The sequence below is a fragment of the Cinclus cinclus genome, chromosome 14 (assembly GCF_963662255.1).
Source record: "Cinclus cinclus chromosome 14, bCinCin1.1, whole genome shotgun sequence".
Classification (NCBI taxonomy): domain Eukaryota; kingdom Metazoa; phylum Chordata; class Aves; order Passeriformes; family Cinclidae; genus Cinclus; species Cinclus cinclus.
In genome coordinates this window covers 6,345,433-6,367,155 of record NC_085059.1, presented here as the reverse complement: position 1 = coordinate 6,367,155, position 21,723 = coordinate 6,345,433, and the positions used below count along the sequence as shown (strand labels likewise).

The 21,723-nt window shown below is 57.8% G+C and overlaps 4 protein-coding genes across 5 annotated transcripts; 1 reads left to right on the top strand and 3 right to left on the bottom strand.

Annotated features, from left to right (window-relative positions):
* Positions 1-152: 152 nt before the first annotated feature.
* WDR55 (WD repeat domain 55) lies at positions 153-2,451 on the bottom strand. The gene is made up of 8 exons (XM_062502136.1): positions 2,408-2,451; positions 2,188-2,339; positions 1,969-2,069; positions 1,814-1,901; positions 1,505-1,684; positions 1,298-1,397; positions 1,029-1,198; positions 153-713 (listed from the first exon to the last, which is right to left on the bottom strand). The coding sequence occupies exons 1-8, from the start codon at positions 2,426-2,428 to the stop codon at positions 389-391; spliced, it is 1,137 nt and encodes a 378-aa protein (XP_062358120.1). The 5' UTR covers positions 2,429-2,451; the 3' UTR covers positions 153-388.
* Positions 2,452-3,277: 826 nt separating this feature from the next.
* IK (IK cytokine) lies at positions 3,278-11,826 on the bottom strand. The gene is made up of 20 exons (XM_062502138.1): positions 11,796-11,826; positions 11,093-11,159; positions 10,823-10,915; positions 10,347-10,406; positions 9,197-9,364; positions 8,999-9,113; positions 8,729-8,799; positions 8,586-8,632; positions 8,195-8,358; positions 7,971-8,079; positions 7,521-7,560; positions 6,944-7,145; positions 6,664-6,682; positions 6,143-6,221; positions 5,804-5,884; positions 5,214-5,271; positions 4,755-4,843; positions 4,337-4,445; positions 3,671-3,705; positions 3,278-3,503 (listed from the first exon to the last, which is right to left on the bottom strand). Exons 1-20 carry the CDS (start codon positions 11,809-11,811, stop codon positions 3,476-3,478), a joined length of 1,650 nt encoding a protein of 549 aa, XP_062358122.1. The 5' UTR covers positions 11,812-11,826; the 3' UTR covers positions 3,278-3,475.
* A 162-nt stretch (positions 11,827-11,988) lies between these two features.
* Positions 11,989-13,570, top strand: NDUFA2 (NADH:ubiquinone oxidoreductase subunit A2). 2 transcript variants are annotated; one of them, XM_062502231.1, is made up of 3 exons: positions 11,989-12,104; positions 12,210-12,316; positions 13,374-13,570. In XM_062502231.1, the coding sequence occupies exons 1-3, from the start codon at positions 12,001-12,003 to the stop codon at positions 13,463-13,465; spliced, it is 303 nt and encodes a 100-aa protein (XP_062358215.1). In that variant the 5' UTR covers positions 11,989-12,000; the 3' UTR covers positions 13,466-13,570. The 2 variants fall into 2 exon arrangements, with proteins under 2 accessions (XP_062358215.1, XP_062358214.1); XM_062502230.1 differs by having other exon boundaries at positions 11,992-12,316.
* Positions 13,571-13,806: 236 nt separating this feature from the next.
* On the bottom strand, positions 13,807-21,127 carry TMCO6 (transmembrane and coiled-coil domains 6). The gene is made up of 13 exons (XM_062501967.1): positions 21,051-21,127; positions 20,637-20,875; positions 19,623-19,747; positions 19,274-19,383; positions 18,971-19,154; positions 18,001-18,105; positions 17,414-17,499; positions 16,778-16,894; positions 16,010-16,121; positions 15,750-15,921; positions 15,567-15,661; positions 14,612-14,779; positions 13,807-13,976 (listed from the first exon to the last, which is right to left on the bottom strand). Exons 1-13 carry the CDS (start codon positions 21,125-21,127, stop codon positions 13,818-13,820), a joined length of 1,749 nt encoding a protein of 582 aa, XP_062357951.1. The 3' UTR covers positions 13,807-13,817.
* Positions 21,128-21,723: the final 596 nt, after the last annotated feature.

Here is a 21,723-nt window from a genome sequence, read left to right as displayed (position 1 = left end):
TGCCTTGGCATCCCCCGCTGCCCCCTCCGATGTCAGGGAGGCCGCTCCGGCGGGACCCTCAGCATCGCCGGCCCGGGGCCACCCCCGGCTCCTCCGACCCCTCACAACCGCTGCCTTTCCCTTCCCCCCCCCCCCAGACCCCACCCGCTCCGACGCGCGCTGCCCCTTTAAGACCGCGCTTACGGCTTAGTTTGACTGGCAGCCCTAGGAGCCAATCAGAACACCAGCGTCCTGCCCGCCAGCAGTGATAGCATTACAAGGCCACGCCCCTCAGGAGGGCGCTCCCTGCGTATTGGGCTCTGATTGGTCGCGTCCCGCGAGATTGACGCGAATGGCCCCGCCCCTACGCAGCGCTGACGAGGCGATGGCTCCGGCCCCTCGCGGCCGCTCAGTCGCTGTCACCGCTGTCACCGCCCTCCTCCGCCGCCTCCGGCTCGGCCTCGGCCTCGTCCCGCAGGTCGGCGAAGAAATCCTCCCCGCTGCCCAGCGCCTTGCTGCTGAGGGCGCGCAGCGGCCCGCCCTTCTTCTTCTTCCGGCGGTAATCATCGACCACCATGGAGCCGAGCGCCGACACGTCCCAGAACTTCACCTTCTGGTCGTGGCCGCTGCTGGCCAGGAGCTTCCCGTCCGCGGCCACGGCCAGCTGCTCGATGGGCTCGCCCAGGTGCTGCCCCACACACCCCAGCACGCGGTTCGGCAGCACGTTCACCGCCCTGGGGACGGCACGGGGGCACTGAGGGCCCTGCAGCACCCGGGGCACTGTCTGCCCTCCTGTCCTGTGTCCTGGGCAAGGCTGATCCCGTCCCACACCCTCCTCATTCCACACCTCCCCACCCCATCCCATCCTCCACAATCCCTATCCCGCCCCCTCCCCATGCCACCCCACCCCATCTCCAACCCACTCTTCTTCCCCTCCCTTCCCTATCCCATCTCACCCCCACGATCCTGCTCCCACACCATTCCATCCCTCTCCATTCCCCCTGACCCATCCCACGGCTCCCCATCCCTCCCCACCGCACCCCCCTGACCTGATGACTCCATCCAGGGACCCCACGCACACGATGCTGTCCGTGATGGGCACCATGCAGTCAATGGTCTCTGCCCTGAGTGCAAAGCGGTCGCTGGCAGCCCCAAAGCCATCCCAGTTGAAGAGGTAGATGGTGCCTTCGCTGGAGCCACACGCCACCTTCCTCCCCCTCTAGGCACGAGGCAAAGCAGTGAGGCAGAGCAGAACAAAAAACTCGATCAAAAACTGGGGGCTGTGGGATCCTGCTCCATGTTGGGGAGCAGTGCCAACCTTCATCAGCACCACAGATGTCAGGTCCCCGTTCTGTGGCTCTGAGAGCAGCTCAAAGCGCCGTCTCTTCACGTTGAAAACACCCAGGGTGCCATCACCACTGTGAGGTGGAAGGGACACTTTGTGTGCAGGGGACATGGCACAGGGCACTCCAGCCATGAATGAACACGGGGAGCCCGAGCCAAAACCGTGAAACCCCTCTGGTACCTGGCTGTCAGTAGGATCTTCCCGTTGCCATCCACGGTCATGGCACTGATATATTCTTCCTGCTGTCGTGCCTCCAGGATGGCACTGCCCCTGCGCAGGTCCCACACCTTCACTGCCCCGCCGTCATCGCCCGTGGCAAAGATGTGGTTGTCGATGGGCAGCACGCAGTTGAGGGCCGATCTGCAGAGACCCCGGCCCCGCGGTCACGGCTCTCCCGGCCGGGCCCAGCGCTGTGTGGCCCTGCCGCAGGAGGGAAGGGGACAATGCCCCAGCCGTTCTGCCCAGAATGAACCGCCTGTATGGACTTACTCGTGGGCCTTGGGGAAGCGCGTTTCCAACCGTCCCTCCTCCGCTGTCAGAATGTGGATGGACTTATCCTTGGACACAGTGAAAAGCTCTGGAGGGCCGCGTTAGTGCCCCCCTCCCGTCGTCTCCCGGTGCCACCCCGCGTCCCCCGCACTCACTCTGCCCGTCCTGGGAGAACGCCAAGTCCCGGCACGACTTGAGGTGATGTCCCGAGGACCAGAGCTGCCGGTTCTCCCCCTCGGTGCACGAGTACGAGTACCTGCCAGCACCGGCAGTGCTCGCCGGGACGCGCGGGTGGCCGGGCAGCCCCGCCGCCGGTGCCCAGCGGGTCTCAGAGCCAGGACCCCCTCCCCAGCCCCCGCCCCGGCACCACTCACAGGTACACGTCGCCATCCACGTCCCCCGCGGCCAGCAGCGGCCGCGTCGGGTGCAGCGCGATGGCGTTGGCCGTGGCCTCCAGACAAATGTCCTCGGGGGTGTCCCGCACTCGCGGCTCCCGCGCCGCCGGTTCCGGGGACTCCAGGGGTTCCTGGCGAGAGCGGGGGCGTGGGACCGGAGCCGGGAACTCGGGGGTCCCGCAGTCCCACGCGTGCTTACCTCTTCCATGGCCGCCGCCATGGCGCGCTGCTGGTTTGCATATCCACGCCCTTAATTTGCATAACCACACCCCTTTGTTTACATGGCACCGCCCGCCCGCTCCTCTCCAACGCTGCGGGCCCGGTCCGGCTCGGGGTGCCACCGCCCCTCGGGGTGCCACCGCCCCTCGGGGTGCCACCGCCCCTCGGGGTGCCACCGCCCCTCGGGGTGCCACCGCCCCTCGGGGTGCCACCGCCCCTCGGGGTGCCAGCCTAAGGGCGCCTGTGGCCCTGTTTCACCAGGTCGCTCCCCACCCGCCTTGGCTTTGCCTGCTCTTTAGCACTTCAGCACTGGGAGCACCACAGGCTCTTTAATTCGCACCACGGGCTCCTTAACTCACACCTGCTCCCAGGGGAGGGGGTGGCCGGGGCCCGTTGTAGGGTCTGGGGCCTGCATGGCCCCCCCCTAGGGACCCCAGCCCAGCCAGGGACCATCAGCAGCGTCCCTGCCCTGAGGGAACAAGCTTTGCCTGGTGCTGGCCCCATCACACACACCCAGAGGAGCCCTGTGCCAGCACCTAGAAGAGCTTGCACAGCCTCTGCTTCAGGTGACTGCACATGCTGTACCGGAGCTCAGGGACCCCCTTCTTCCCCCTGCCCTGAAGCAGAGAATGCTCAGCTGGGATTATTGCACCCTAATAGACTTGTTAATTTTGTCCAAGGATGCTAGCCCCAGCCCAAAAGGCTCCCACAATAAATACACTGAGGCACACTTTGCCCACTTTGCACCAACCATACCTGGTAGGTAGAAGAGTCCTAGCATGCCTGCTGCTCCAAAGGAGGCCAGAATATAGCCAGGCCCCTCCTCTCTGCACAAACAAATGTCCACACACAAATTTAATGTGGTTTTATTAAGGCTACAACATTTACACAGCACAGGCTCTACAGCAAAGAACAGAGGAAGGGAAGCGCCCCCAGCCCTGAGCAGAGTGGACAGTGTCTGGGGCAAGGACAGCACACCAGCACACTCCAGGAAGGAGCTCCCAGCAGGCCAGGCTTCCAGGCGAGGGAGGAAGAAACATGGGAGAAATCAGTACTTGGGACGTTTCACCTCAACCCTGGAAGAGAGAGGGGCAGGATAGTGGTGAGGATGCAGGACAGACAGTTCCACCACCCTCCCCCTCCAGAGATCAGCACTGACATACCTACTTTCACACCACAGAATGTAGGGGGACCCCAACATGGCCCCTGCAGCTGAGCCACAAGCAGAGACTACTGTACTTACCCATCAGCCTCCAACTTCTTCCTCTTCTCGATGATCTGTGGAGAAAGCACAAAGTCCTGTTACCCTCAGGGAATCTGGCTGGTTACAACTAGCAGTGGGGCTGGAAGGTGCCAGATACACTTGGGGAGAGCTGTAGGCAGGGCAGAGTGAGCTGAGATGAGCTACAGCTGGAGAAGCTTGGCCTGTTCACCCTTTGCTCCTTTCTAGCCACCACAGACCATTGCTTCTCACCTTCCCCAGCCCATCCCATACTACTGTCCTGCCAGGACAACTCCCATCTCTGCCAGCTGGCAAGCAGGGAGCCACTAAACATGTCCTGTCCTCTCCAATCCTCTTTGGATGGCTCCAAATTCCACAGTTTTGGGTACATTCATTTGCTGCACAGCCCAGAGCAAAAACCCCCTGACTGGGGCTACTCCCAGGACAACGGTTCCAAACAGAGCTCCAGCCACCTCTGCAATACCGAAGCCTCAAGTATTTGGCTGATGCTCTTGAAAGAAGCAAATCCAGCAGGTAGAGAGCCAGCCCTGGTGCTCACACACACTGGCAGCACGTGGCTGGACTGAAGAGCCATGGCTGGGGCAGGAGACCAGGACTGGGTGAGGTTGTCCTGGGCCATGCTGGCAGTTCCTGGCACAGCAGCCCCAGCCCAGCTTGGGCACTCACCGCGCTGATCTTCTTCCACTGCCGGTCCAGCTCTGCCTTGTCGTTGGTCTCCTTGAAGCGGCGCGTCTTGCGTCCCTCCGACATCTTGATGCCGTACTGGAATGCTGCCCTGGAGAAGGAGCAAAACACGGCTCAGCACTCACTGGGGATCCACAGCTTGTCAGAGGGACACATCTCCCCAGCCCTGAGCACGTGCTCCAGAGCTGGGTTGAGCCCCCAAAAGCAGCGCCTGGGCTGCAGCCCTCGAGAGTGACATTAACAGCAAAAACAAACCGCCAGGCCCAGGACGCACAGCTCCTCCTCAGGTTCTCCCAAGGGAACCCCCAGCTTGCTCTAAGTTACCCCAGCATCCAGGCTTGGCCAGAATGGCCAGCCCACCCACAACACTCGCTCAGCCCTTCCTGAGGGCTGCACTCACTTGGGCAGAGCCTCTTTGTTGTTCATGTACTCGCTGTACTCCTCCTGTGTGTCAAAGTCCCAGCGGCCCAGAGGCCCCTTCTTGTTACCCTGCAGGGAGAGAACAACTCAGAGCAGTCCCTCAGTTACTGCTGGGAGGGCTTCTCACACAGCCCTGCACACCCAGCCACAAGGCTCCATTTCCCACCAGCCCCAGAACGATGGCCTTGGCTCCACATCTCTTCCCCAAAAAGTTCCAGACAGACTTTGTGGAAGTCAGAACAGAGTAGTATGTCTCTCAACACCTCTGGGTCAAGTGCCAGTGACACCTGTTTGCTCCCTGACACAACAGGGAGCAGATCAGCAAAGCCCAAAGCTCACTCAGCACCCAGCTCCAGTGCTGCTTTTTTCCCATGGGATCCTCTCAGCTGGCACTGGTGCCTACTTTGCTAGCTGCTCCTAAAGGTTGGTGCTAATATACCTGATCCATTTTGCTGTAGTCCACCTCCTCATCACTGTCCACAGCCATATCATCCATTCTGGGGAGAAAAAAGCAAGGAAAGGGTTCAGAGTGGGTCCAAGAGACAATCAGGACCTTGGAGCTGGTGGGAGTCATGTCTCATGGCCTCAGACCAAACACACTCAGTTCCTGGACCAGAGGGAAGTGGCCCCAGCTGCAAGCCCTGCAGGTAGTCTGTACCACAAAGCATCCAAGGTTGGAAATGCTTCCAGGATGACTCTGCAGCCTGAAAGATGTTCCTCTTCCACTGAGGGAAGCCAGAGCTCCACAACCACATGGATTAACAGGGAATGCAGGTTCCCAGCCATCTCAGCCTCCCCCCCAGACTTTGAGGGGCAGCAGGCTCCAGGCAGCCACTTACAGCAGAGAACAACTAAGAAGTGCCTGAACCAAGGGCTTGGGATGGTTTTACCAGTCAATTGCTGCCACAGACAAGGCCAGACCTGCTCTCCCAACAAGTAGTGGCACTGATGTTCAAGTTCTTGCTGCCAGAGAAAAGCAGCCCCTCAGCACACCCTACTCCCACCCCACAGCTTCCCGCTGCTCCTTACGTGGCAGGGTAGCACTCAGCATAGCTGTTGGACATGCCAAAGAAGTCTCCCAGCTGCTTCTTGTCTTCTGGCTTCTTCAAAGTGGCAGCAGTTAAGGAAACCACCACACAAGCTGAGCCTTACAGCTGCAGGCTGGGCACAGCCAAATGGAAAATCCCCTCCTTCCCCAACACAACCAAATCAGGAGGTGCAGAGCTTTTGTTTGGTGTGGGAGAAGCAAGGCTTGAGCAAGATTTCTCTGCTACCAGGTGAGGCAGGACAGCCTCCCAGATGTGCTTGTGTCTGCAAGGGTAGCCTAGTCCCACAGCGAGCCAGGCTGGCACAGACAGTAAAGGATATGTCTCTGTTCCCTCCCAGCCAGCAGCTCCAGCAAACTTCTCATTGATGGACTTGATGAGCTCCTTGGCTGAGCCGGGTCCTGGGGTAGAGAAAGCAGCAGGTTAAATTTGGGGGAAGAACAGCCCACTGCAGAACACTGGGGCTGGGCAGAGTCCCTTTGGGACACAGTAACAGGCAGGATAAGCTGCATGAGAAGAAGAGCAAACCAATTTGGCAATGATGGGGTCAGCTGATCCCAGGAGACCTGGAATCTTAAAACAGCTTGTGTTGGAAGGGATCTTGAAGCCTATCTTGTTCCAACTCCCTGCCATGGGCCAGGACACCTTCCACTACCCTGGGTTTCTCCAACCTGGCCTTGAACATTTCCAGGGATGGGGCAGCCACAATTTCTCTGGGCAACCTCTGCCAGGTTCCCTCTCACAGGCAAGAATTTCTTCCTAATATTAAATCTAAATCTGTTTTAGCTTAAAACCATTCCCCCTTGTCCTATCCCTCTCAGCTACCCACACCACTTGACTCACCTTTGTCGATGTCTGTGGGCTGCAAAGAAGAGTGAGAGACAGTGTCAATCAATCAATCACACAGAGCTGAACCACATACCCAACAGGCTGGTGCTAGTGCTGCTTCATTTACTGAGGGACAGAACAAGCACACAGCCACCCAGCACGCCCTGGGGACAGGCAGAGATCAGCAAGAGCTGACACCGGCACGTGTGGGGCACAACCAGAGATACCCAAAGCCCCCCAACCCCACAAAAGGACAGAGCTCAGGTGGGACAGTCCTTCACGAGCAGAGACTCACCTCATCATCAGCCTTGGGCTTCTCAAAGTAGCTGTGCCTCTTCTTCTCCTCCTCCCGCTCCCTGTCCCTCTCGCGCTCCCGGTCCCTGTCACGTTCTCGCTCCCGGTCTCGCTCCCGGTCCCGCTCCCGGTACCTCTCCCGTTCCTTGTCCCGTGGCATCTTGGCAGTGGAGGGCACATAATCCCCAATGTCTTCAAAGATGCTGCAAGTGGAAAAGAGCCTGGAGTTACGTAGGCTGCAGAAATAGAGGCCATAACCACATCCTTGTGAGCTGGAGCACACAGGACCAGCACCGAGAGCTAAGGACACCAGATATGGAAGTGGCTCCCATATCTGTCAGAGCTATCACTGCACTTCTGCATCCTTCTGCTGCAGGACCTGAGCCCTGTGGTCCAGAGCAGCAGTGAGCCCTCACCTGCCTCAAGCCTGAAATCCAAACCAGAGCTTGCCTCCAGCCTTGTCCTACAAACTACAGGTCCAGCAGTTCCAAACTCAGCCCTCTCTAAATGTGGTGGGCCAAAAAACCATTCCCTAAGGGAACTGTGACCCCATAGCCTGACGGCAGGGAGGCACTTACTTCATATCAGCTTCAGGAGGCTTCTTTTCATCCAGCTTCCCTGCAAGGACACAACAGCAGTGAGAGCCACATCATCCACTCTGTCCCCTGTGCTGCTCCCCTGTCTTTGTGTAGGTTCCATGCTGCAGGAGTGGCAAGCCTGGAGGACATCACATCATATCCAACCCCCCCAGGAAGTCACAGTATCCCTCCCCAGGAGGGGGCATTTCTCCAGGTTACTTGGCCTTCATCAGGAAGAGCAGAGCACCACAAGGTACCCCCACAGCTCTAATTTCCCAGCAGCCAGTCCCATGTGCTCCTGCCTTCAGGACAGAACGCTCAGGAAATCACTGTTGTCCAAGCCCACTGTCTCATGGCACAGGGGCATACCACAAATCAAAATACATCCCATTCTCTTGGGATATGCTCCAAGCACTAAAATCCTATCATTTGTCTCCTTTCACCTCCTACCTTTGTCTTTCTTCTTGAGCTTCTTGTTGCGGGTGCCTTGTCTGAGATAGGAGAGGATCTGTGTGAGCTTGCTGATGACGATGTCATTGGTGGTCAGCGTGGTCTGTGCCTGAAAGGGAAATCTATGAGGAAGCATCCCACTCCCTTGACAGGGAACCCCTCCCAGCAAAACCTGTTCTGGCCAATTCAGAGCAGCGAGGTGAAGCAGGAAAACAGCTGAGTACCTCCATGGTGGGGCAGTCAGCCTTGCTGCGGATCAGCGTGGTGGGGATATCGGTGTCGGCATATTCATCATCCAGATCTACCACATAGGCCATCCTGCCTGGCAGGAACAGCTCGTTCCGCTCGTAGGTCTTGTTCTTGAACAGGATGCGGTAAATGTTGCGGCCTGGACAGAAGGAAAAGTGTGGGAAAGCAGAGGACAAGCCCAAAGTGAAGCGTGTTTAGTTTATCAGCAACACAAGAACTGCCTCCTAAGGGACACACTTCCTCCAGTCTTCAAATTCGGGACTCTTCCCCCTCCAATGGTTTTAATTTCTCCATTCACCCTCTAGGATATCTCCCACATTTACAGCACAGACAAGGTGGGGAACAGTCACATCCACACAGTCTTACCCAGCCGGGTCTTAAATTCAATTTTGTTCTCAGGATCTTCATCTTTCCTAAACAGAAACAGAAAACAGAAGTATTAGAGCCAAGTGAATCCTCCTCTCTGGCAAGCACCTGCACTGAGAAAGGCAAAATACTCAATCACTCACTTAGTTTCTTTCTGGGGCTTCTCCATCATTTCCTCCTCTTCCTTCTCCTTGCTGGCAATCTCAGCCCGTACCTGAATGCAGAGTAAATCCACACATTACAGCCCAACCCGTGCCATTGCTGCCCATCTGTCAGCCCCATCAGATCCCCAGCCCTGCAGCAACCCTTCCCAGGAAGGGAAATCCTCACTGCCAAGACCAAGCACCAACACCCATCCTATGTGTCTGTGGGAGAGGACAGGGAAGGAGCACCACAGTGATACCTGCACTCACCTTCTGCAACAGCGCAAAGTCCAGACCCTTCACCAAGTGAGTGTGCTCCATATCACCACCCAAGAACTTGGACTCCTGGATCAACTGTCTCCTCTTCTCCGCAGCAGATTTATCCCTATGCAATGAGAACGGAGCCAGATAAGGAGCAGCCCCCCTGGATCATCCTGGGGAGCCAAGGCCCCACCACAGCCCACATACGCCTCAGCTGTGGGCCCCACAGCCCTGTAGTTGGCAGTGGTGCTGATCAGCTCTGTCTCCTCATAGTCCTTGTTCACTCCATCTCTCCTCTCCTTGGCTCGATCCCGGTACTTCTCTGCCAGCTCCCGCTCGCGCTCGATCTCCTGTTGCCGCAGCTTCGCGTAGTAACTGGGGGTGGGAAACAGCTCAGGGTTAACAGTGACCTGTTCATGTTTCTGGGGTCAGGAAACAGCCCCTGAGGCCTCACACACACCCATTCTGCTCCCAATCCCTTTCCCAAAAGCACACCAGGGCACTATGGGACACAACAAGCCTGGAGGAAACTGTTGTACTAAGGCCAACTAAGGAGAAGCTCCGACCTCCCTTCCACAGGGAAGGGGACCAGTGCAGTCCTGCTGGGCATACCTGCCCCAAAGCACACAGTGATGAGTGCAATGTCCCACCACTGCCCTGCTCTCTGAGGCAGCCATAGGGCCTCTCCTGCTTCTTCTGGAGGTGAAGCTTCAGCCCCATCCTGATGCCTTAAACTTAAGTTTTTCTGTTCTGCTTGGGTGTGCGCTTTTAGTTTTGTATTAAGGGTTGCTAGGATCTTTCCACAGGGTAATGAAGACAAAACAGTCCTGTTCCAGCTGGGGACTCAAGGACAATTTCTTCAAACTTCAGGCCCTAATCATAAACAACGTGAAAAAAGGAGAGGATAAGCAAGCAAGTAAGGAGGATGAAACTTCACAATTTGAGGCTATTAACTGGACAGTTGACTCCTGCATGCAAATGGACTAAAAGCTATAAAAATGTGAGATCTCGTGACCAAGCCCTCCTTTGCTTCCATCTTGGAGCCATCCAAGCAGGGGCCATGACTGTGGCACTGGTACTGCCAGGGTGTGACCTTTGAAGGCTCCTCAATAAATATCCACTTTATTCCTTTTAACACTGTCTAGCCTATGTTCCAGCTCCTCTAGGCATCAATCCTACTGCTGCCGTTCCACAGCTGTTCCCATAAGCAGGGACAGTTCCTCAGCCTGACCTCTTCTCCAAAGCTCTTAAATAATCCACTCAAGGCCCTCTTTGGGAACTCGAGAGATCAGAACTCATCCATGGGCAGGACATAATGTATAATGACAAGTCTTGCTGCATCTCTTTCCCCACTTACCTTTTCTTCTTCCTCCTGCGAGCAGCTGGATCTTCATCCTCATTGTACTCCCGGGGCATCCTGGAAAAGGGTGAAAAAACACATGTACAGTCTGCAGAGCCACATGGGTGACAGGTGGACAGAACAGTCCCTCAGACACAGCAGAGCACTGAGGTGCTCAGAGATGGAAGAGAACACTCTCTCACCCTTAATTTCCCCTTAATTCCACCCTGTTGGCAGGGAAAGGAAGGGAAAAGACTGATTTTCACCAAACCAAATCTGCCTCCTGCAAAAGTGTCTTAACAGCCATGAAGCCTTGCCCTTTTATTTACAGGAGCCCTTACCCACCTGCTTTTCCACTTCCCACATTCATTGGCAAAAGCCCCTGTAGATATTCCCCTGCAGAGTGCAGGGGAGAGGATCAGCTGGGCACAGAGCCCCAGGAGGAAAGGGGGCATGGACTGTCCCATGGACCTGTGAAACAGAGCCCTACTCACTCATGGTGGCGAGATTTGGAGGGTGGCGCAGATGTTGGCGCAGCCCGCGGGGTCATGAGAAGCTTCCTGAAGTCTTCATTGGTCAGCTTGGACCTACAAGGAACAGAAATCATCATTCCCTAAGAGCTCTGGAGAAGCAGGTCCTGTGTGATTGAGATGGGTCCCAAAAAGCTGGAGTGCACCAGTAACTTCCAGCTTCTCTATGGGAACCAGCCTGGGATCCCACAGTGCTGGTCCAGTCCCAGCCCAGTGCCCCAGTGCTGTACTCACTGGTGGAAGGAGTGTGAGTCGTCCACATCGTGGCCCTCGGGGGCCAGGGGATTGGAGAACGGTTCATCTAGGGGATAGGAGAGAGAGAGCGAGCTCAGGCACTGCCTGCACAGCTTCACACGCATGCAGAAAGCAGGAGGGGAAGGGCGTCCACCTGCAGCTCCGAGATGGAGGTGCACAGCACACGGGGGGTCCCGGTGCCACAGCGAGACCCACCGCCCCCCGAACCCCCGCGGCTCTGTGCCTTCCAGGGGGTGTCCCAGGGCCTCCTCCCACACACACACCCCGGGACTGCCCCTACATCCTCTCAACGGCTTGAAACAGCTGCCGGCCCCACTCCCGGGGTGCCCCCGGTGTCAATCCCCGCGCTGAGGCTCATCCCCACCGCCTGCCCGCGTAGCTCCTCACCCCCGGGCTGCCGCGGGGTCCCAGCCCGCCAGGTCCCTGCCCGGCTCCACGGACTGTGGCCGCTCCCCGTCCCCCCGCAGAGCTGTCCCTCGCACCGGGACCGGGGCCCCGGGGATCCCCCAGCTCCTCCGCGCAGGCTGGGCCTACACCGTACACCGCCCCTCCCACCGGGCCGCTGTCACCCGCACCGCCCCAAGCGCCGCGACAGCGCCCGCGCGGACCAAGGGTCACGACCCCGGGAGTGTCGGGGAATGCCCCGTACCCCATGTCCCGTGTCCCCTATCCCCAAACTCACTGTCCCGGTCCGGCATCGCTGCGCTCCCTGTTCTGCTGCGCGGCCCTTCCGCTCAGCGCTGCCTTCCCAGCGAGCTCTGCGGCGGGCGCTCCCATTGGTGGGTGCGATCACAACGAGCGTTCCCATTGGTAGAGAGGGCACAGCGGGCGCTGCGATTGGTGGAGGCCCCGCGGTCCCGCCCCGCGCTGTTGTCCGGACAGGGAAGATGGCGGCGGCCGCTGTGAAGAGCATCGGGGGCGGGCTGGGCCGCGGGCTGAGGGAGCTCCGCATCCACCTGTGCCAGCGCTCCGCCGGCAGCCAGGGCGTCAGGTCAGCGCGGGGATGGGCCGGGACGGGGCCGGGGGTGCTCCTCCAGGGGAGTGAGACACCCCCGAGCTGGGCCACAGGGACGCGCCCTCCTCCTTCCCTCCGCAGGGAATTTATCGAGCAGCACTATGTGACTCTGAAGAAAGCAAATCCAGACTTCCCGATCCTGATCCGCGAGTGCTCCGGTATCCAGCCCAAGCTCTGGGCTCGGTACGGTGAGTAGGGGATGCCCGCTGGGAAGCACCATGGAATTATCATGGCATGGGTTGGAAGGGACTTTGGGGACCATCAGAATTTATGGGAAGGACCAGAGGGAGGGCGTGGGTAGGGAAAGGACGGACACGGGAAAACAGTGATGGGGGGAAATCACACACTTTTCTGGTTAGGAGTGATTTTAAAGCTCACCCACTGCCACCTCGTGCCGTGAGCGGGGATACCTTCCCCTGGACCTGACTGCTCCCAGCCCCGTCCAGCCTGGTCCTGGGCTTCCAGGGCTGGGACTGCCACGGCTCCTCTGGGCAGCCCGTTCCAGGGCCTCTCACCCTCCCAGGGAGGAATTTCAGCTGTGACTGCACTGGCTGGTCAGGGATTACAGGAGGGATGGTGGAGAGGGACCAGCTGCCCTCAGCCAGGGTGTGGGGGTCACTTCAGGGAAGTGACCCGGGGGAAGCAGAACCGCGCCCAGTGCTCAGCAGGGGCGTTCCAGCCTCTGGCCACGATCTCCCACCCCCATCCCATTCACTACACAAAAGTATGGTTGTTTACCCTTTATTTTCACTATTCTGAGTGAAACAGAAGGAAGCAGAAAAGCCCCTCTGGAAATGATTTGTTTTCCTCAAAAGTCATCTGGGCTGGAAAAAGAATTGATTTTGAAACTTTTGGAAAGATGCAATGACTCTTTCAGCATAAGTTTCCCAGTGAAGGGAGTCTTGTGTGTGTGGGTGGGAGTGGCAGGGAAATGGAGCCCTGGGTCAGTTCAGGTCAGGGCAGCTGTAGGAACAGAGTTTTCACACTGCTTTCCTGAGGTCAGCACCTTACTGGGATGAGGCTGAAGGCACAAGGCTGCTCTTGGATGTGTCTGCTCAGAAAGAGCTAATAAAAGGAGACTGGGAAAGGAGAATGAGGTGGAAATGGTAACTTGGGCACAGGGAGGGACACTGGGATATGGTGAGTGTTAAGGGATGGTGATGGGAGCCTGGGTTGGGACATCAGTGCCCTTGCACCAGGAAAGGACCCACACACCTGCCTCCCTCTCACCCTGTTTTCTCACAGAGTTTGGGAAGGAGAAGAGCATTCCACTGAACAACCTAAGTGCAGATGAAGTGGGCAAGGCCCTGGAGAGTGTTGTGAAAAGCCACGCGTGACGACTGACAGGAAATACACACGTGCTGGAGACTTGACTGATCATCTTTAACGTCAAAGATGTATCTTTAATTTATCAATTCATAAACACAGTGTGCTTACCATGAGCTTGGTGGTGACTGAGAGCCCAGGGAACGGCTGATGCAGCCATTCACCCCTCCCTGGCACAGGAGAGTCTGCCCCTGCTCCAGGCTTTGGAGGGTACCAGGCTGGTGGCTACCAGGTGGTATCAAGGACCAGCCCCCCCCATGCAGCCAGCACTGGGCACATCAGAGCCCTGAGCAGCCCTTGGGAAGCTGCCAGGGGTTGAACAGACAGTTTATTCCCCCTGGGAATGCAGGAAAGGGGCAAGGCCTAGGAGAAGGCAGCCAGTGTGGCCTGGCAGGCACTGGGGGCTCCTGGGGACTGCCTGACCACATCCAGCAGTGCCTGTGCCCGCTCCTGCAGCTCTGGGGTGCTCTGGTGCTGCTCCAGGGCCTGGTGTCCACCTTGCCTGGTGAAATCAGCAGCAGCCTGTGTGAGAGGGTGAGAGCTGGCTGGGTGCTACAGCTGATCATCTCTGCCCAAGCCACCACATCCCAGGGAACAAGGCTGAAGGAATTCCCCAGGGCCCTCCCAGACACTCTGTTCCCAATCCAGGTAAATCCCAGCATGCTCGTGGTTGATTGGGAAGGACTTTAAAGCTCATCTCATTCCCATCCTCTGCCATGGGCAGGGACACCTTCCACCTGGTGCTCCAAGCCTCATCCTGCCTGGCCTTGGACACTTCCAGGGATGGGGCAGCCACAGCTCCTCTGGGCACCCTGTGCCAGGACCTCCCCACCCTCACAGGGAAGAATCAATTCCTGTGATCTGCAGCAAGTGAAGCAACCTCAGCAGGATCAAAAGAAAACTTGGGATAGAAACAACCTGCCCAAACACCAGTTCTTGCCAATAATTGTCTCTGCAGACACAAGAAGGGCTTCCACCCTCTGCATCATAGTGTCCCTTTGTGCAGGGGCCTGGGTGCTGAGGAGTGGAGGGTAGTGTGGCAGTCACTGTTATTCAAATTACAATAATCATCCCCCTTCCGCAATAACAATAACCCCCACAATAACCACTCCCCGTCCCCTTCACAATCCTGTGCCCTGAGATCTCCCAGCTCTCACCTCTGGGCAGTGCAGGAAGAGGAGGTGCAGCAGCTCCAGGCACTGCCCCACGGTCTTGGGGTCGGGCAGTGTGAGGAGGGGCAAGAGGCGGGGCAGGAGGGGCTGCTGGAGCAGCCGCTGGCACTGGGACACTCCCTTCTCTGCCATGTTGCACAGCACAGTCAGGACCTGAGAGGGAGAGGGAGCGAGCAGTGAATGCTCCACGGGTAGATTCCTGACAGGCTTGGGAGGGCTCCCCCTCCCCATGTCATGGAATTGTGGAATGGTTTGGGTTAGAAGGGATCTTAAAGCTCATCCAGTCCAACCCCTGCCACAGCCAGGGACACTTTCCACTATCCCAGGTTGGTCCAAGCCCCATCCCTTCTCTGGGCACCCTGTGCCAGGGCCTCACTACTCCAACAGGGAAGAATTCTTCCCAAAATCCCATCTACTATCCCATCCCTGCCCTCTGTCCGTGTGGAACCATTCCCTGGTGTCTTGTCACTTGTGCCCAAAGTCCCTCTCCACCTTTTTTTCTTGTCCTGCCAGGTGCTTGCCCACAGCCAAGTGCTCACCACACCACTGGATTTGGGATGCCTTCTCCACAGCTACCCCAAGGCACCATTCATTCCTGTGCCAGGCAGACCCAGCCTTGCCACCCACTCCTGGCAGCATCCCCAATCTCCTGAAGCTTTGGGGTCTTTCAAAAGAAAGTGGCAGGAGCCTTCCCAGGCCTGCTCCAGGGGCTGGCCCCAAGTTAACATCTCCCTTGCGACCACTCAAGGCTCTGCCAAGGGTAAATTCAGCTGGAGTGGCTTCAGGGGAGGTGGCTGGTGACTGCCACCACACGAGAACTTCTGCTAAGCTGTCACTGCTGCCCTATCCACCCTCCAACTCCAGCACTGTCAGTGTGGGATCTGTGTTCCTGAAACTCCAGCGCTTCCCCACCGTTCCCAATGCACGGGGCAAGGTTTACCAGCACAATGGCCATCTGGGAACACGTCAGGAGCTGCAGCAGGGCTGGGAGCAGGTCCAGGGAGAGCAGAGCAGAGCAGAAGAAGGGATCATCCGCTGGGGTGGTCAGAGAAGGAGGGTGTGAATAAAACCAGGGTGGGTCCCAGCAGTGTCCAGCTGTGCCACCACCACATGGGACACTCACCCGTGAGGTTGTTGAGCAGCCAGAGGCACTCCTGGATGAGGAAGGGGTGCTGCTGCAGGAAGCACTGCAGGAGGAGGAAGAGGGCGACGAGCAGGCGCCCGTCCTGGCCCTGGCCCTGGCAGCCTGTCTGTGCCAGCAGGTTACTGAGACACCGCAGCACGGGGCACACGAGCTGTGACAGAGGGACACACCAATCCCTCCAGCTGAGCAGGGTCCCCACAGCAATCCTGAGAACAGCCTGCACCCTGCCCACCTCTCACCAGCTCCAGGCCCTCGGGAACATCCTCAGGGATTTGGGAAGCCAAGTCGAGCAGGAGCGAGGTGAGGGCAGGCACAGCTCCCAGTGCCAGCAGCACCACGTTGTCTTTGTGCCTGCAAAGAGAAGGACAGTGCAGTGGCCTTGCAGCTTGGAAAGGGGAAACTGCCACATCCCCTCACCAAAGAAGAGGGCCTGGAAATTGAGTGCTCTCCCAAACCACCACAGGACTTATTTAATATTGCAATAGTGGCTTCTTTCACATCGGAATAGCAGATTTTGTTCTGAGCTTATGAGAAAATGTAAAAGCCCATAAAAACATTCACTTAATTATCTGTGTGGGTCTTGGAGCGACAGCCCTGACCCTTGAGTCAGGAATGACACATTCCTTGGCTCCAGTGGCAGGCAGGGATTGCTGGCACAGCCCAGATGGGTGGTCCTGAGCCAACCCCACCTGTGTGACAATTCAGGGAGCTTGCCTTGGGAAGTGTGGAGGACAACTCCAGGAATGGGGGAGCAATTTGGGGGCATGTCAGAGTACTAGAAACAGCCTCCTCAGGTTTATCACCCATTACCACCCTGTAAGAGCTCACTGATCCTGCAAACAGCACATGTGTTCAGGCAGCAGAGCTGGGATACCCAGGATAGCTGGGGAATTGCTTTCCCAAGGGAAAAGGGGAGGCAATTCAGATCCCCTTGCAGGACCATGAGCCTTTGTGCCTCTGTTCGGATGCCCCCAGGGAACTCAAAACAAGGAGAAAAATGCATTTACCTACAAATGATGTAGTGGAGACACCATGCAAACTCTACAGCTGCTCCCATCCCAGCCCTGAGGCCAGAGCAAACCAGCCGGAGCATGTGCTGGGGGAGAACAGAGTCCAGGACCAGGCTGGGGTCAGAGAGCAGAGTTAATGCAGGCACAGGCAGGACACCAACAGGGAGACACAAACCCTGGCCACTGAGCAGGGAGCTGCTATACCCCATACTGGGGACCACAGGGTCCAAACACACACCTGGAAGGGACTCAGAGCCAAGGGCTGCAGCCTTGGGCTTCCTCTGTCCACGGCAGAGCCTGGGGACACTCAGGACACTGACTGGAGTCACGTTTTTCAAACTGGGGGCTGTCCAGTTGATCTTTGCAAGAGCAACACAGCCAGAATTCCCTGCGAGCCTTCCCTGCTCCTTGCTGGCCTTTACTGAAATACCAGAGCTGTCTGCTCAGATGAGGCCAAGGGAAAGGAGCCAAGCCCTGCACCCTGATCCGCATCAAAACTTCCACAGATCTGGCAGGATTCTGCCCTGAACTATTAATGTCACTGGGATGGGAAGGTGTTGTGTCCCCAGAACACAAATCCCACTCAAGGCGCCAGGGCCCATCCTGGTGCAGGGTTCAGAGGCTCAGACTCACGGGATGATCTCTGTGGGGGCTTCCTTGGCTTGGAGGAGCTGTGAGAGGACATAGCCCACACCTTCCAGCACTGCCTCGTGTGGGGACTGCAAGCAAAGAGAACAGAGCTGATCCCTCTGACAGAGCCAGGGTGCCAGTCAAACCCAGCTGAGCAGCACAGCTCCACTGTGCCTGGAGAAGAGGGGGCTAGGAGGGACACAGGAACCTGTGGCCACACCAGAGCTGAGCTGTCCCCCTCCCCAAAATCACTAGGCTTAGCCCAAATGCAGCAGAAGTCCTGGTTTGAGCATTTGGACCTGCAAACCACAGCCCTGCTGGACCCAGGCCAGGGAGAGGGGACAGAACTCCCTGTGCTACAGACTGTACCAGGCAGCCACTGAATGGGGGAGAGATTCAGCTGGAGAAGAGCACAAGGTGGTGAGCTGAGCTCTGAAAATGAGCACAGGGGAGCCCACAAGTGACCCTCACGCTCATGGAACAGCTCTCTGCAGAACTTCCCCAAAGCTGGAAGGAGGGCTTGTGACTCAGGGCTCAGCCAGAAGTCTCTCTAGGGCACAGCAGAAACGTGGCTGAGCCGTTTCACCCACCTGGATGCAGGATGCCAGCACTGGAATAATGCCCTGGGGCACAAGTTGCTTCCTCACAGCCTCACTTTCCACTACGAGGTTCCCCAGTGTGTACAGACACAGTTCCTGAAACAACACAGCAGAGCAGGAGGTGACCCCGTGGGCCAAGCCTCAGGTCCCACACACTGCCCTGAGCAAGGCAGGAGCTGCCCTTGGAGGGGGAACATAGATGGATGCTGCTGGACTCCCCAGCCACCCCATTCCCAGCTCAATCAGCTTCAGTTCATTCTTTTTCTATCTGACCGAAGTTGGGATCTGATCACTCCCACTTTGGAGGTTTTTCAGGCTTCTAATTTCAGGATGACATTTCCCTGAGCCCCCTCTGGTTCTCCTGGAGTCTGCTGCATTCAAATGGGATCAGCACCTGGGGTCAGTGCCCACCTTGCTCCTTAGCTCTGAGCCTGTCTGCTTACCAATGGACCAGCTGGAAAACACACGGGCATCCCAGAGCTACTCCAGCTGTTATCTCCTTTCCCAGATCAAATTGTACAGCATGGAGCCACAGGCACTCTACCCTTTCGTTCTTTCTTATACATATTTTTAAGTGATATCTTTGTACTTTTGTATGGTTTCATTTCTATGGATAACAACCAAAATGCCTACATACCTCCTTTCCATTGCAGCCAAATTGTTCTATAATAAACCTACTATAGATAGATGCACAGATAGATAAACACAGGTCATTCAGTGTAGTTCCACTCTAATCCAACCCAAGGGATCTGTGATTAGTTACCCCACCATCATAATAAGAGGTCATAACACCTGGGCACTGGAACAGTCCTGCTCCAACAGTAAGGCTGTGATGCCAAGATTTTTGTTTCCAGAGGGCCCCTTCTCACCCTTCCCACGTGAGCCACATGTGACCAGAAGAGGTTAATGCCAAAGGATTCCCAGGTGCCAGGGCCCCAGCCGACATTCCCATGGATCTCACCGTGAACTCCAGGCTGTGTCCTGACAGGTAGGTGAGCAGGTAGGAGGTGACAGGCAGGCACGCCTCTGCCACCATGGGGACACTGGAGTGGGACAGCTCGTGCAGACAGCGGGCAGCCTCCAGCTGCAGGTCAGCCAGGCTGCTGGTGAAGAGCCCAGTGAGCACCCGGATGCTGCCGTCCAGCCTGGGGGATCCAAAGGCTGCTGTCACCTCCCACTCAGGCCACATGCCAGCTCACCCGCCCAGCCACGGGGACGCAGGGCTCCTCGGGACAGGCAACAGCCACAGCAGGCCTGGGCTGACCTGACAAACTTCTGCTGAGTCTCCTCGTTCTGCAGAGCCCAGCGGAGGCGGCCGAGCGAACGCTTCCTGTCCTCCGAGCCCCTCTGCACACCCCTGAGCAGCTCCAGAACCTGGCCAGGGAATTGAAAGGTGGGTGAGCTTCCAGCACTGCCAGCATTTAAGATTTTGTCCCGTTAATCCTCGAGGCAAAGGAACCCAGGGCATATAGATGGGCACAAGGAGCCTTAACTGTGGCTGGCAGTGAATCAGAACCATTCCCAAACCCACCCCCACCCAGCCTCCTTCATATGCTGAGTCTGGGGAAGACCCCCGGGACCCCCATTGCCATGGAGAACGTCAGGTTCTTCACCTCATCCTCTGAGAGTGTGTCTGGCACGACGTCTGCTCCCTGCTGTCCCCCCTCCTCGGGCACGCTGTCCTCCCGCAGGAGCCGCTTGCTGACCAGCTGCTCCTGCCGCCGGGCCTTCCTGAGGGCTGCCAGGGGATCGGGGACATGTCACCATGGGCCAGGACAATTCCCCATCCCACCCAAGAGCCTCAATCCCCGCTCAATCCAGGGAGGAAATTGCCCATTCCTCCTTGGGCAAGCCTGGAAGGGATGCACGAGCAAGGGACTGCACCTGGAGCTGGGGCTGAGGGTCGGGCACACAAAGTGTGAAGCCACTGCTGGGATAATGGACAGGAAATATGGGACAGAGGGCCCAAGGACCAGCTGGAGGGACCTGAGGCTGGATTTCACACAGGACCATAAAATCATTAAAGTCGGAAAAGACCTGCACGATCATCAACTCCAGCCTTCTACTGAACACCACCATGGCCACTAAGGCATGCCCCAAGTTTCCCCACCACTTGTTTTTAGAAAAACATCTCCAAGGATGGCGACTCCACCACTGCCCTGGGCAGCCTGTCCCAATGCCTGACCACCCTTTTCATGAAGAAATTTTCCTTAATATCCACCCTGACCTCCCCTGGCCCAGCCTGAGGCCGTTTTCCCCTCTGCTCCTGTCCCCTGTTTCCCTGGAGCAGAGCTCGACCCCCCCCCGGCTGTCCCCTCCTGTCAGGGAGTTGTGCAGAGCCACAAGGTCCCCCCTGAGCCTCCTTTTCTCCCGGCTGAGACTTAGGCGAGACTTTGGAGAACCCAGACAGCGGGGGGGTGTTGAAAGAAACGGGGAATTCACGGCAGAAAACCCCAGGGGTTAAGGGCGAAGCTGTAAAATCGCTTCCCCGAATCACCCCGCGCATCCCGCGATGCGCGACCGAGCGGGGCGGGGGATGGAGGCGGCCAGGGCTGAGCTGGGGGTCCCCTCCCACCCACGGGGGACCCCGCAAACCCCCCGGCTGTGCCCGGGGTCCCCGGCCGGACCTGCCTCTCGCTCCCGCCGCCGCTCCCGCAGCTCCTCCGCGCTTCGCCCCACCGCGCCGGCCCCGCCGCCGGCTCCACATGATGGAGGAGGGAGGAGGAGGAGGAGGAAAAAGGCCGGTCCTGGGGCGGTCTCGAGGCGGGGAAAAACACGATCCCGCCTCCCCCTTCGCAAGCGGACCACGCAGCCCCGCTCCGGGCACGGGCAGCTGTGCAGCCGCCGGGATGGGTTGCTGGTTGTGCTGAGGCAAATAAAAAGCACCCAAAGAGTCACTAAAAATTATGAACCCAAGGGCGGCTCGGTGGCCCGGGGACCTTCCGCCGCGGTGATGGGGGACCGAGGGGCGGAGCAGTTCGTGCTTCCCCAGGAAGGTGTTTTGGGGAAATTTGCGGCTGGAGGGCAGAAATTAAAGATACCAGACCCGGGCAGAGCTGTCGGGCTCCTCAGAAGGGGGCCGGGAGGAGAGCTCAGAGGGCAGCTGTGACTTTTCCATCATGCACTCAGCAAGCAGCAGTTTCATGGAATTCCGGACTCATTTGGACGGGAAGAGACCTTAAAGCTCATCTAGTTTCCAACCCCCTCCACCGCGGGCAGGGACACCTTCCACTATCCCAGCTTGCTCCAAGCTCTGTCCCAGCCTGGCCTTGAAACGCTGCCAAGGAATCCAGGGGGTAGACACAGCTCCTCCGGGCAGCCTCTGCCAGGGGCCTCCCCACGTTCCCAGGGAGGAATTTTCTTCCCAATATCCCATCTAACACTGCCCTCTGGCAGTGGGAAGCCCATTACCCCTTGTCCTGTCACTCCATGCCCTTGTCTGAAGTCCTCTGTCCTGGAGCTCCTTTAGGCACTGGCAGGGGCTCTAAGGTCTCCCCTGAGCCTTCTCCAGGCTCATCTCCCAGGCCTATCTACACAGCAGAGGGGCTCCAGCCCCTGGAGGCATTTTCTGTGGTCTCCTCTGGACTTGCTCCAGCAGCTCCATGTCCTTCTTGTGCTGAGGAATTTCACGTAACCCGAGGAATGTAGAAGAGGAATCATGGAATTGCTGAACACCTCTTCACAATAGTCCCAGGGAGAAAAGGACCCCACCCC